General features: G+C 43.5%; 1 protein-coding gene across 2 annotated transcripts; it reads left to right on the forward strand.

The window, feature by feature from the left end:
- The first annotated feature begins 11906 nt into the window (after window positions 1-11906).
- LOC122043172 (protein YELLOW LEAF 1, choloroplastic-like) lies at window positions 11907-14651 on the forward strand. Of its 2 annotated transcripts, none has more exons than XM_042603658.1 (5): window positions 11907-12031; window positions 12465-12548; window positions 13464-13600; window positions 14133-14208; window positions 14303-14651. In XM_042603658.1, exons 2-5 carry the CDS (start codon window positions 12491-12493, stop codon window positions 14500-14502), a joined length of 471 nt encoding a protein of 156 aa, XP_042459592.1. In that variant the 5' UTR covers window positions 11907-12031; window positions 12465-12490; the 3' UTR covers window positions 14503-14651. The 2 variants fall into 2 exon arrangements, with proteins under 2 accessions (XP_042459592.1, XP_042459594.1); XM_042603660.1 differs by having other exon boundaries at window positions 11928-12031; window positions 12475-12548.
- Window positions 14652-15123: the final 472 nt, after the last annotated feature.

The following is a 15123-nucleotide window of genomic DNA, read 5'->3' on the forward strand; positions in this document are numbered from 1 at the left end:
ATGGAGGTATGGAATTAGAAGTTGAGGGCTACTCAACATCTAAGGAAGAAGAGGAGGAGAGTTCTTCTTCAAGACTGGAGCAAGAAGAAGAAGCCTCTACCTCGGGAAGGGATGAAGGAGAGAGCTTATATCCATCCTCAACCCTAGGTAACTCAAGCAACTTAATTTCAAGTAAATTACATATAATGTGCTTTGAGTGTAGGGAATATGGGCATTACAAAAGTAAATGTCCAAAGAGGATTAGGAAGACTCCACCGGAACCAAAAGTCAAGGAAGTCGGAGTCCCGATACGCAAGGACAAGGAGCACGTGGTGTGCTTCCAATGCAAGCAAAGGGGACATTATAGGAGTCAATGTCCAAGGGGGAGGCAACCTCACAAGGACAAGAGACCAAGCACATCTATAGGGGGAGCTAAGGCAAACCCTAAGGTATCCTTTAAGGCACATTCTTGCAATTCTAATAAGACACATGCTAGTAGTTTTATTGCAATTGTCAATAATGATAAGCATGATAACTATAGAAACCGATACATGTCCTTAGGTGCCAAACATGTTAGCCTAGATAAGGACAATGCTAGAAATGCTAACATTAGAGTTAACTCATCTAAGGTTAAGGAAAACCTAGATAGGAATCCCAAAACAACTAGACATATGCCTAGGAATACCTCAAAGAAAAATGAAAAATTAAAGCTTGAGGTATTAAAGAAGGAAAATCAAATCTTGAGGTCAATACTTGACACTTTAGAAAAGACTCTTAAGAAGTTGGAGAAGCCAACTCAAGGGTCTAAGGGTCAAAAATCAAAGCCCAAGGACATGAGAGGTTTGGGTCACAAACCTAAGTCTCAAGTGGTCAAGCCCGCTTACCATAATGTTCCATTCGATTATGGAACAAGACCTAGGGCTAAGAAGACCATCACCTAGGTCACAAGGGGAGTCACCCCTAGAGTTGATCTTGATGAGTCCCAAATGACCAAGGCTTTAAAGCCTAGGAGGGTCATTAGGAGGGTTGCTAGGGAAGTCATCCCTAGTGAATATTTAGTGAACTCAATGAGCTCAAATAGGTATTGGGTTCCTAGGAGCGTGATCCCTTCACGCTAGATGGTTTAGGGTGTGCCAACCTTAATTGGATAGGTAGTTAACCTACTCATGGCAAAAGGTGGCATTTTAGGAATTTTCAAGGTGTAGTCAAGCCTTGAAATTGAAATTAAAAATTATTCCTAAGGTGATTAGGATGTGCCAACCACATTTGAGGAGTTTCCTAGGATCAATCTAATTGACACATAGAGACCTAAAAATCTTTAGTATATGATTTTAGGTCTATTACATTTAGGAATATAGAATTTATGGTAAAATGATCAAAATTATCAAAAATGACAACTAAGGCTAGAATTAGGTATTTTCTATACCTTTATATGTTATTTGTCATACATTGTTTGTCATATGCCATGTCATGACATCATATTTATTATCATTTGAAATGTCATGATAATGCTTAGGTTAGTTATATGTCATGCCTTATTTAAGTTTCATACTTTATGCCATGACATCATGACATTGGCACATATTTCCACTTATGATATTATTTTATGCCATGTCATCATCTCTTGCATTTATGATCAATTAAATTGATTTAAGGATAGAAACACAATTTGATATGGAGATCAAATTGTTGTTTAGAAAATGCATGAGAACTTAGCTTAAGATGACCTAAACCCATATCTCACATCAAAATTGACTTGGATGTGTTTGATACACCTTAGATGTGTGTGAGATATTAGGATTATGAGTTAGGATCAAGGTGCATAGTTCTTGTACCTAGATGAGCCTAATTCGAATTTGAGGATCATAGGGAAAACTTGTGTACAAATCATGTACATTTAGCCCTAAGATTGTGGTCCTGAATTGAATGGTTTAAGATCATTTCAAAATTGATTTGAAAAACCTTGATGAAGCTTTTCTAGTGATAGCATTCATCATTGAGCAAGTTGATACAAAGATGGTTTAACCTTGAGCTATTTCAAAGTCTTTCGAACTTTGTATCAAGATTAAAAAATGGGAGTTATTTTCATAGAAAACTATTTTTCCATGATAATATATGTTATGAGGAATGTATCCTCAAAATTTTATAATTTTTAGAATTTTCTGTAATTTTTTAGGGGTTTTTGAATTTCGGGAGAAAAATCAGAAATTCTTATCAGAGAATTGTGGACCGATCAGAGGAGATCCTGATCGGTCTAGGGAAGTTTGGATCGGTCACTGGACCGATCCAGGGCAGTGTGGGTCGGTCTGGTGACTGATCCAGTGGAGCTCTGATCGGTCTGGTGACCGATCAGAGCGTGCCAAAATGATGATTTTCGACTGTTGTCTGAAATTTCAGCTGTGGAAGTTGGTGTTTTAGATTTCTAAAGGGTTGAAACTCTCCAAGACATTGTTGGTGCAATGGTCAAGGAGGAGTTGACCTTTAGGGGGAGTTTTACCTATTGGTCGAGTGGGAGTTGACTTTTAGGGGGAGTTTTTACTCGTCAAGATTTCTGAGGATGAGTGATATGGGATTATCACTAAGTTAATTATTGATTTTAATATCAAGGGGGAAATTAAGGGTTTTAATGAAAGGTATGGGACTTTCATTAGAAAGAAACTCTTGACCTTGATTCACTCCTTTTTTATGTGTGTCAAAAAGGGGGAGAATGTTCAAGGAAGAACATTGAAGTTTGGGGAGAATGTTCAGAGAATGTTCAAGGAAGAACATTGGAGAACTATTGGAAAACCTAAGTTAGGTTATCGGGTTAACCTAACTTGATTATGATTTTTGTCAAACATCAAAAAGGGGAAGATTGTTGGTGCAACCTTAGGTCAAGGTTGACCTGGGTGACCCGACTTGAGTTGACCTGACTCGAGGTATATTTTGATGTTTGACAAGAATGGAGAAGTTATACTTTGATGTTTGACAAGAATAGGAACTTGGGGGATTGTGGCTGCAACCTTTGGTCAAGGTTGACCTGGTTGACCCGCCTTGAGTTGACCTGATTCGGGAAAAGTCCAAGTATGGAGACTTGGCACGGAAAAAGTCCAAGCAGGGAGCTTGTCACGGGAAAAGTCCATGTATGGAGACTTGGCACGGAAAAGTCCAAGCAGGGAGCTTGGCACGGAAAAGTCCAAGCAGGGAGCTTGGCATGGGAAAAGTCCAAGTATGGAAGCTTGGCATGGGAGGTCAGAGAGGGCTCGGTAGCTCGTTCTCTGGACTGGATGGAGTCGGAGAGGGCTCGGTAGCTCGTTCTCCGGACTAGGTCAGAGAGGGCTCGGTAGCTCGTTCTCTGGACTGGATGGAGTCGGAGAGGGCTCGGTAGCTCATTCTCCGGACTAGGTCAGAGAGGGCTCGGTAGATCGTTCTCTGGACTGGATGGAGTCGGAGAGGGCTCGGTAGCTCGTTCTCCGGACTAGGTCAGAGAGGGCTCGGTAGCTCGTTCTCTGGACCGGACGTGGAAGTCGTAGAGGGCTCGGTAGCTCGTTCTCTGGACTAGGTCAGAGAGGGCTCGGTAGCTCGTTCTCTGGATCAGGAAGACGTTAGGGTTTAGGGCTGGGAAGCTCTAAAACCAACAGAGGCATTGGATCGATCTGTTGACCGATCCAGTGATACTTTGGCTGTCTGGATCGGTCTGTCGACCGATCCAGTGATACCTTAGTTATCTGATCGGTCTCGTGACCGATCAGTAACCACACAGTAGCTCTCTGTGGATTATCTCATCGGTCTAGTGACCGATCAGTAAGAAGAGAACTATAGGGGGATCAATAGGGGGGTCGGTCTGTGGACCGATCCACCTATGGCATGATCGGTCCACAGACCGATCAGGGCTCGGCAACCCCTCACCGATGAGGGATCGGCAACCCCTCTCTGTGAGAGTTGGGATCGGTCCGGGGATCGATCAGAGATTTCCTGGACCGATCAGGCCATAGCCTGATCGGTCCAGGCCTAGCCGTTGAGACACAACGGCTAGATTTCTGTCTTCTTCGCAGGTTCATATAAATCTGTGGAGGGCCTCTACAGATGCGTTCTTCTTCTTCTTCTTCTTCTTCCTCCTTGCGATCTGAGCTTTGTTGAGCTCTCTACTGCTGAAGCTTCGTGTGAGCTTCCCTCGGCTGGGTCTCCAACAACAGTTGCTGCTGTGGTTGGCATCCGTGAAGTTGCTGCTTCATCAACAGTCGACGAGAAGGCAAGCAAACTAGTGTTTTTACATTCATATTGTTCTTGCTTCTTGCTATATCTTTGTACTCCGATCTTGCTGTTGCAAGAGAGATTGTGGCGAGGTTTCTCCACCCAGAAGGAGTTTTCATTAGCCGATTTTCCGGGGTTTCATCCACAGATGGATTGATAGGATTCGTCCACCTTACGGACACGCCGAGGAGTAGGAGTATCATCTCCGAACCTCGTTATATCGTCGCGTTTGAGGTTTGATATTCTCCCGTTTCGTTTCTATCTTTTATTTCCGCTGCGCTAACTCAAATTGTAGGAAGAAACGGGAATTTGGGGTCGGCTATTCACACCCCCCCCTCTCTAGCCGCATCCGAAGGTCCTAACACTGGGAAGAGTCTTCCTAAACTTAGAGGTGTCCGAACGGCTAATTAAATAGACAATCGAGCTAAGCGAGTTTGATATTCGATATCAACCCCGAAACGATTATCAAAGCTCAGGCCTTGGCTGATTTCATCACAGAGGTCTAGAACGCCGAGCCAGCAGCAACTTGGAGAATATATGTCGATAGTTCGCCCACTCTACAAGATAGCGGGATCGACATCCTGCTCATCTCACCACGAGAAGACCAATACAACTTCCCGTTTGACTAAATTATTAGTCCACCGACAACGAAGTCGAGTATGAAGTCTTGATAGTCGACTTACAAGCAGCACAGCATGTCGGAGCCACAAAAGTCCTTATTCACTCAGACTCTCAGTTGGCTGCCCAACAGCTATCAGGGATGTTCGAAATTAGCAACTCCCAGCTCAAGTCATATGCAGAAGCCTTTGAGAAGCTGAAGGTAAATTTTTAAGAGGTCACTGTCCAAAAGATCTCCCGATCAGACAATCAAACAGCGGACAGACTAGCTAAGTTAGCTAGTTCATTATCACCGATCTTGATTAGCCAGCTGATCGAACAAGTTTCGTTGGTTGCGTACATCAACTAGATGAGGGAGTGGTCTTCCCGAATGATTGGAGAACATCGCTGATTGAATTCCTCCGATCGGATAGCATGTCGGTCGACTAGGAGGCAGCACGACTATTAAAGAAGAGGGTCGGGTGATTCACCCTGATCGGAGAGCAACTTTATAAGAGATCTTTCTCAAGGTCACTGCTCAAATGTGTGGGCCTGAAGGACATGAAGTATATACTCCAAGAAGTACATCTCGGCTCCTGTGGAAGCCATCCGGGCGGCTGTTCACTGGCTCGAAAGCTTCTCCTAGCTGGATATTTTGGCTAACTCTCCAAAAGGATGTCACTCAGGCAGTAGCTGTATGTCTGTCCTGCCAAAGGTATCACAACATCTCGTACCGATTGACTAAGGAGATGAAGACATCCACGGTATCTTGCCCGTTCGACCAATGAGACATGGACATTGTGGGACCGTTTCCTATGGCGACTAGTCAGTGTAGCTTCCTGCTCGTCGTGGTGGAGTACTTCTTAAAGTGGATGGAGACCAAGCCATTGTCAAAGGTAAGTGAACATATGGTCATCAAATTCATCTGGCAAAACATCTTGTGTCAGTTTGGCATCCCTCACCGGATCGTTTCGGATAACGGGAGGCAGTTCATGGGTCGAAAGCTCAGGGAGTGGTGCGAAGGCTATGACATCCAGTAGGCCTTTACCTCAATGGCCTACCCCTAAGTAACGGCCAAATGGAACTCATAAACCGAGAGATCCTTAGATGCTTACGAGCTCGACTCGACCACGTCGGGGGCAGCTGGGTTGACGAGCTCCCGAGTGTCTTGTGGGCACTTCGCACGACACCAAAAGAGGCGACCGACGTAACACCATTCCAACTGGTGTATGGAGGAGAAGCGGTGATCCCCATGGAAGTTGGGGTAGAATCCGACCGAGTGCAACTCTACGATGAGGGAAACGCCGAGCGGAGGTTAATGGAGCTCGACTTGGTGGATAAAGTACATGATAAAACTATCGTTCGGCTAATGTCATATCAACAGTGGATGAGGTAGTACTACAATCGAAGGGTGATCCCGAGGTCTTTCCAGGTCGACGATCTGATCTGGAAGATAATCAAGTCAGTTGGGGGCGTCACCAAGCTCGAGGCGTCATGGGTGGAACCTTACAAGGTCATACAGAAACTCCGCTCGGGAGCCTACTACTTGGAGGACGAAGATGAAAGACGACTCGAGTGGCCATGGAGCGTGAATCATCTCCAATCCTACATGCCCGGGTGAGAGGTGCATGAGCAAATATAGATATATTTGTATATATGTCTTCTGGATGCAGGACGGACATGAATAAAATGCAAACTGTTTCAGACTCTTGAACCGATCGACTAAATTTAAAGTCTAGCAGCGACTATAAACCCTTATCGTCATCAACGATCGAGCGGCGACCTTAAACCCTTATCGTCATCAACGGTCGAGCGATGACCTTAAACCCTTATCGTCATTAACAGTCGAGTGACGACCTTAAACCCTTGTCGTCATCAATGGTCGAGCGATGACATTAAACCCTTGTCATCATTAACAGTTGAGTGACGACTTTAAACCCATATCTTCCACCTATCAACGGTCGAGTGACGACCTTAAATCCTTGTCTATATCAATAGCCGAGCGGCAGCTATAAACCCGAGATCGATGGAAAAAGGCTTGTCTTCATAGACTGGCTTAATCTTGAGCAATGACGTAGTGAAACAAAGCGAAAAATATGAAAAGGAAAAGTCGATTAGCGCAGAATCGATATTAAATAAAAAGGTATGACGAACGGGCGACCATTCATTGATACTCGCATAAAATTTACAAAGCACATGAAAGGCAATACAAAATAACTCAACATTCGCTCAAGCAAGCTCACTCCAAATAATCCAAAACATCATCGGGCAGCGACTCAGTCAGCTTATCCCAACTGATGACCTTGCTTGTTAGGTCAGTGGGGATGTAGCCACATTCCTTCAGTTGGCCGAGCATCCCGTCGATAGCAAGGTTGAATAGACGGAGTGCCCGATCGGCGACCTTGTCATTAAAGTCATCCAAGCGGGGATAGGCCCGCTTTATGAGATTTAACCTACTAGACTCGACCCCTTGATACGTCACTAGGGTCGATCGGGAAACTTCCAGTTCTGCCTTCAACGTCGTCAGCTCCTCATCTTTCGAGGCGAGCTCTCTATCTTTCGTCGCAAGCTGGGTCTTCAGGTGGTCTGCTCGGCCTTCAGTGTGACCTTAGTCTCCTTCAGGTTTTGAGCCAACACCCGAAAATCCTTATTTTTGATCTCCAATTCCTCGATGGTCCGGAGCTTCCTGGTGTTGGCTAAGTTAAGCTTGGACTTGAAGGAGCTAACCTGTTTATCTAGCCGAGCCAATTGTGTAGCTTGCTCGGCACCCCTACTCTTCTCTGCCTCCAACTGCTTGAAGCTCTTACTCTGATCAGCTCTTAATTGAGCCATCTCAACACTCATTTGCTCCAATTGCGCTTGAGAAGCCGCTTCCTGGCGCTCGGAGTGCACAACTATTTAACTTCTTGCTCCAAAAATGTGAGCCTTTGACACATGACCAAGTTCTCTACCCAATACTATGAGAAAGTAAAAGTTTATTAGGGTCGAACAGCTATAAATAGGAATATACAAGTAAAATACTTACCCCAGTGGACATTTGGGTATGATTGTAGGCGAGCGCTCCTGGAGGCATGACCATCGCGTGGGCCCGTGCGTTGACATATATCTGTGCGAGCGGCTCCTGGATAATTATTTGGTTCTCCGGGGCTCGGGATTCAGCGTTGTCAGAGTTGCGCCACTTGTCCATAGGCAGATGAATGACTGCCATTATGTGGTGCCAACCACTCGGAGCGGACTGGGCTGAGGTTTCTCTGCTAAGTGATTGGGATGCCGACGTTGGTTGGATTCGAGACTTCTGAGCCTTCGACAGTGGAGGCGGCATGAAAGCAACCGACAATGCGAAGATTGTTTTTTGTGGCAGCCCGGATAAAGAAGGCGTCCGATCGGATAAAAGTGAAGTATGTGGGACTGCCGTCGCTTGTTTGGGCGCAGGTGTGGAGGTCTCGCCCCGATCAGATGGAAGGAATAGGCTGGTCCTGGTTGGAGTCTGCGTAGTGGAGGTGGCGAATCGGGCAGTAATCTCCACGCAACGCCTCTTCCGGATTATCAAAGGCTCCCTAGAAGAAGCCGACTCAGAGGCCGAGTCGCCCGACAGTGTTGGAGACCACTCTGACGAAAGTTCGATCGGCGAGCGCTCTTGTGCTCCATGGCCAGCTATCCGGCTTGCTCCCCCTTCACTCCCCTTTGTCGGCGCTCTTTCGCTCTCTCCGAGCAGATCTTCTTGCGAGCTGACCAACTGTGACCCTCGACTCTCCAACTCGGCTACGGTCGCCGCATTGATCTCTGCGTCCGCAAGTTTGGATTTGCCGGCCAGACATGCGCGCAACATAACTCAAGTTGCAAAAGAAAGAGAGAAATCAGTTAGATTCAAAAGTTAGACTGAGAAAGAGCATACCTAGGCTGGATGGAAGCTTCATACGGATCGGACTCAAGCCAAATACATAGAGGACACCCTCCAGCAGCAACTTATGAATGTGATTTTTCTGTCCAACTAAGCTTGAGGCTGCTTAGATATTCCGCTCGACCTTTATACTTATCGAGCGATGGCAAATTCGCAATCTCTAGCTACCAGCCGGTCAAGAAATCTGGCCGCTCAGGAAACCGTACGAAGAAAAAGTAGTCCTTCCAATGCTTATTGGAGGACGACATCTTATCGAAGAAGACCGAGCCCACTCGGGCTTGGAATAGGAAGGTTCCTGACTTGGATAGTTTAGGATAATAGAAGTAGTGAAAGAGCCGAGGAGGTCAAAGGAATGTCGTGCAGGAGGAAATGGACAACGACCTCATACAACAACCTAAAAGAGTTCGGGACTAATTGGTGGAAAGAAAGAAGAAAGTATTTACAAACTACGAAAAAAATGGGTGGACCGGAAAACACAGACCGGTAGTGAATTGATCTCTAAAAAAGTATAAACAACTAGGCGGTGTTTCACTCGGCCGATCAAAAGAAGAAGGGAGAATAATTTCATAGCCAGGGGAAGCTCATAAGCAGCTTGTAAACCCTCAGCATCGCTCCAGTCGAACCTAGACTCGATGGAAGTATACCATAGTCCAAGGACAGGGGCAAGGGGTCACGAGGTACTTGCCATCAAAAACTAAGAAATCGAAGAGAAATGAAAGGATTCGATTGAAAGGAAGAGGGAGCTTACAAGGAAGATCGTTGGAAAGGAAGAAGGACGCAACGTCGCCGGGAAACTCGAAGATGAAGACGTGAAGTGAGGAAGACGGCGACGCACACGAGGTTTATAAACCTTGCGGCCGATCGACCTTAGCCGTCTGATCCAGAGTTACGGAAACTTAGAAGCAGATCCAATCGTTGAATTTGAAAAGGCGCACGTCGCGCCGCGAGCGGATATCCGCCTGTCACATCAAGCGTGCGGCGGCAGTGCGAGGCACGTGCCCTTAAGTCACCGGATAGCATTTAATGAACTTGATTATAAAGGTATGGTCGCGTGCTCGGCCATAATTATCAGGGATTTGTATAATTTTCGAGAAATTTAGATGACGTCAGGCAAGATCGTGCCCACCCAAGGACACACAAGGAAAGGAAGTTTAGTCGCCAAGTGCTGCTACCTATCGTTCCGATCGGCATAGGGGACGGGGTTAGTACTGTCTATCGTCCCGATTGGCAAAGAGGACGGGTCACAGGGCCGAACGTCCTAGGCACCATCTACCCCAATCACGACCCAGAGATCTACAAGCACATGGCAAATGAAGCCGAATGACTTTGTCTTATACGTCGATAAGCAATTAAGGACCGAGCACTGTCCGATCGGACATGGACATCACCTAAGGCCCCACCTGTCCAGTCAGTCGGGCTTGCAGTCTCTTTTGACTAGACTTGAGGGGAGACTTGTGATGCGGCGATAAAGAGGAGCCTACCTGGCACAGGTCAATTGCCATATTGTAGGTCAAAGTCAAGGCGATCAACTCCATGACTTAAGCCAAGCCGACCTAAGCGGGAACTGGCTACAGTAGTCGATCAGAGGAACCATTGTCTGATCTGTAGGATCGAAAAGAATTTAGATATCTCCACATTTGCATGATATTGTCCACTTTGGGCCTAAGCCCTCATGGTTTTGCTCTTGGGCTCTCCCCAAAAGGCCTCATGCCAATGGAGATATCTTTCTCTTATAAACCCATGATCTTTTCCATGTGTTTTCAATGTGGGACTATGTTTGCAACCTTGCAACCCAACAATCCCCCCCTCAAACAAAGGACCATGGGCTTCTCACGTCCGATCCTCGACCCACCAGATCTTCCTGCCCCTCGGTCTACCTGACCTACTAGGACTTCCTTGCCTAGCTGCAACTAGGACTTTCTGCCCCTCGGTCCACCCGACCTACTAGGACTTCCTGCTTGGTGTCTGGTCCTCTTGATCCGAACATAGGAGCCCCCACTTTCTTTGTTCGAGGTCAATATTGTACTCACATGGTTTAATCAGACCATAGCTCTTGTGCATTAGATATCTCCACAATAGCATGATATTGTCCACTTTGGGCCTAAGCCCTCATGGCTTTGCTCTTGGGCTCTCCCCAAAAGGCCTCATACCAATGGAGATATCTTTCTCTTATAAACCCATGATCTTTTCCATGTGTTTTCAATGTGGGACTATGTTTGCAACCTTGCAACCCAACATGATCGACCGTCTGGATGAATCAGTATCCGGTCAGCCCGGTCGGTAGGAGAGTGTGCCGAGCGGGTCACCCGTACGGCTCAGGGTATGGTGTTGGCATTGTACATATTAATAATGAACCGATAAAATAATAAAAGAGGAAAAGACAAATACTTAATAAAAAGAAAAGAAAACAAAAGAGAATACTCCATCTAGCATTGAATGCGAAGAAGTGAAAATAAAGATGTCTTCTGTCGATAATTAATATTATTAAATAGGAGAAGATGGAGGGTCACTAAGAAATGTATAAAAGATTATGCTAGGTATGAAGAAATGCAAGATTCATCTCTATTTCTATTATTTTTAATTTCTCTTCCTACTATTGTTTCTAACTTGAGCGTAGGAGGACCAACGTAAAGGACCCCTTCCCTAGTTTGCCGCCACACCCCCAACTTTCCAGTTTCACGGTTCCAGACATGATCATTTTGCCAACACCATGGACACTTTTTCTTATTTGATTTATTTTACAAAAAAAAATGAGATCTTCATCTAGTCAATTGAGTGTCACATTCTCAACTTTCCAACTTCACACTTTTCAGATAAGATTAGCCTCCATATTTTCTTTATAAAAAAATAATAAATTTTGAGGAATTTTATGCCGCAACAGTAAGATAGCGGAAATAATTAGTTTATATCAGTTGAAAATTGACTCCAGATAGCTGTGACAACCATCGGTGCTAATCCACAGGGCTATAAATCTATCTCCACGCGGCGCCGCGTGATGCCGCATGAAGTCCGCAACCAACACGATGAATTGAAGACGGTGCAATAATAGCGTTTGGCGGAGAAGAGGAGACAGGTGTCCACAACTAATAATGAACGTGATCGAGAAGCACTTGTATCGGTGGAAGGCCATCGGGTGGGCTGAGCGGCCCATTAATAATTTCTTTTATAAAAAGAAAGCGTAGCTCTTGGAAGACCCGGCCCATTTAAAGGATTGCCTTTATCACATTGCCCAATCCATCGGCTAAGTCCTCTTCGCCTCGCGTTCTGGTCGTCTCATTTTCCCCGCGGCGCGTTTCTGAGGGCGTCCGTAAGGAATTGAAGGTATCCTCCTCGTTCCTTTCGATCTCGTGGTTCTTCCCCAATATCGATTTTGAAACAATCATTTATTGTCACCACAATAGTTCCTTTTGATAGATCGATTCAGTTTATCCTTTCCTTTTGGTTTTTTTTTTTCTTTTTCTAGGAAATTGATTTTTATAGAAATTAGACAGGATTGTGATCTGAACTTGTATGCCCTAGTGCCCTATGAGCTGGGGCGGTGACTTAATTTTTCTGCAACCGTAGATTAGGGGATTTTGCGGTTTGGGGCAATATTAAACAGAAGGGGAAATAAACAAGTTACATAGGGATCAATTGTTTGAGATAGAGATTTTGGAGCCCGTGACTCTATTTTAATTCCATTATGGATTGTATCGAGTTACTTCTAATTGTGTCCCCTTGTTTTAATTTTGTACTGATGGTGCTCGCATGCTAGTCTTCTGCAGAGTTTCCAATCGCATCATGTCTCTAACAGGGGCAATTGCGCCTACTCTGGCGACTGCAGTTAAAAACTTTCAAGGTACAACCACACTAACATGAGCATATGATGATTTTGTGATAAGCATGATTGTCTATTTTCAGAGTGATATAATATTTTGATTTTGCCCATGGATCTTGGTTTTTTTTAATAAATTGTAAAGTAAATGGAAAACTGTTGATGTCATAAACTAGTTGTTTTTGATATTTGTGAGGTATTTAAAACATTAAGGTAGGAGAAATTTGTGAATACATGTTTTAAAGAATATATAGGTCTGAGAAGAATGCTGAGGTTTAAATTGTAGAGGTGTTACAGTTGGTTCACAACCAATTAAAGTACCAGATTCAATAATTAGGCTTGGATCATAATAACAGTATATAGCTGAATGAGTACAAGTTAGGCCAAGATGGAAGCTTATTGGGGCTTATGTAACTTGTCCAAGGTGATAGCAGTTTGGCTTAGGCACTTTGTGAGATCATGAATTTGGCCAAGTTGAATGTAGTCTTGGGACCGAGGCGATGTAGCTTCAAGGTTCCACTTTGCTGGCAAAGACTGCGTGCATGGTTGCAACCCGATGCCTTTATAGCAAGTAGTGGAAGTGTCTCATATCAAGAGGAAATGGAAGTATAGCAGGAACTATGAAAATTTTAATAACATAGAAAAGAATCTAAGGGAAGGCTTGGTGGTATACTCTCTAATTGTTTTTAGCAAAACATATACAATGGAATGTCTCTCAAATTTACCAGTTGACCCACTAACCAGTCATCTGAAAATTTTTCAGTCCAATTTTTATGAGTATGATGCCATCGAAGCTTCTAGGTAGTTATAAAATGAGGATTCTGTGTTTTTTACAATTTTATGACATGTCTTAGCATTGCTCTATTTGTTTGCCCTAATTTTTTGCTCTGTGCATGAGTTTTCTGATCATATATAGTGAAATGCTATATCTCGATGCAGGGATAGGAGAATCAAGATGGATCCACCTGCAAGGTTCTCCTCTCTTGATGCCAAGAACCACCAAATGCCATCCATTAAGACAAACATTGGATGCTCGGCAACTTGGCTCTGCTGCAGTGATTTGTGCTGCTGCCTTGGTATGTCTATTTAACTCTATTCTGAAAAATTTCTACTGTGCTATAAGGTTTGTTTGCCTGCATGCCATTGGAATGTTGAAAGATAGAAGCCTTAGGACATTAGTTAGGTACTGTTTCTTCTGTGTTTCCCGAACTTCTGATATTTCTTCTAGTACGAATCAGATTTTGATCTAACGTCAAGTCAGTAAATGGTTAAGTTTTGCCACAGATCTTGTTTGCTGAGTTCTCTTTTAAGCCACACGATCAGTGATCTGTGGTTGCTTTGTCCAGAGCACAGGCACAACTAATGGCCTACATGAATACAAACTGATGTGATGTTTGCTAAATCAGCTTCCTAAAACTCTCTTTTATCTTCGTCAGAGTGTCGACACAGATAATCTTTGCAGACATTTGATATTTCTATTGATCACGCGTACAAATTGACAAATAGTAATGCTGGGCACTTATCCATATCCACAACAAATATTAACATCCAAATCTAAGTTACACAGACATTTTCCTTCATTATGTTCTACCTGTGTCTCACTTGCAGAATGCAAGATGTGCAGCGGAGCAAACGCAGACAGTTACGCGCCAATCGTCCACGATAACAATTGCTCCTGTCCAAGGTAACCAACAAAGCTCTAAAGCCAAAATCTTCAAATCATGCCAAGTCAATAACAGTTTGTTTCATGGTTAAAACACCTTATCTTATTCTTTTAGGAAAGGAGAAATCACCAGAGCTTGACGATGGAGGAACAGGCTTCCCTCCTCGTGATGACGATGGTGGTGGGGGTGGGGGTGGAGGAGGGGGCGGCCACTGGGCTGGTGGTTTCTTCTTCTTTGGCTTGCTCGCTTTCTTAGGGCTAATGAAGGATCAAGAAGACGAGGGGTCCTACGGCAAACAAAAAGCAAGATACTGATCCTCGCCCATGTTTTAGTTTATTAAATACATAACCAGTTTGTTCTCCAACATCAAGATTTGTTTGTTTGCATGAATTCACCGTATGGACAACTTGTTTCCTTAACATCAACGCCCGACTAGATAAATATAATCAGGTTAAAGATCTAATAGAATTTCCTTACTTATAAATCACTAGTAAAGATCTAATAGAATTTCCTTATAAATCACTAGTAAGATGAAAACAAATGTGTATATCTAATCTCTTGTTTAATAGGAAATCATTTTCCAAATTTTTATGACAATTTTTTTTCTAAATTTATAAATTAATTATGAAGTTAAGTTTAAAAATATTTTTATATTAATTTGTATAAATCAAATAGCTAAATCATTATAAGCGTCTTTATTTTTGAACCAGAGAAATTTATGTAAGGTTGTAAATTTTTTTTTTGGATAATAAGAAAAGAATGATAAAAATTTTATAAATATGATTTGAAAATAAAAAGAAGTTGAAATTATAATAAACTTTAAATTGAAATTATTTTCGATATGAAAAGAAAAACTAATATTAATGTAACTTTAATTAAATAAGATTTATTTATCATACTAAATTTATTTTAATATTTAATAAACTCCATATCAT

The sequence above is a fragment of the Zingiber officinale genome, chromosome 2A, assembly GCF_018446385.1.
Source record: "Zingiber officinale cultivar Zhangliang chromosome 2A, Zo_v1.1, whole genome shotgun sequence".
In the NCBI taxonomy this organism is placed as follows: Eukaryota; Viridiplantae; Streptophyta; class Magnoliopsida; order Zingiberales; family Zingiberaceae; genus Zingiber; species Zingiber officinale.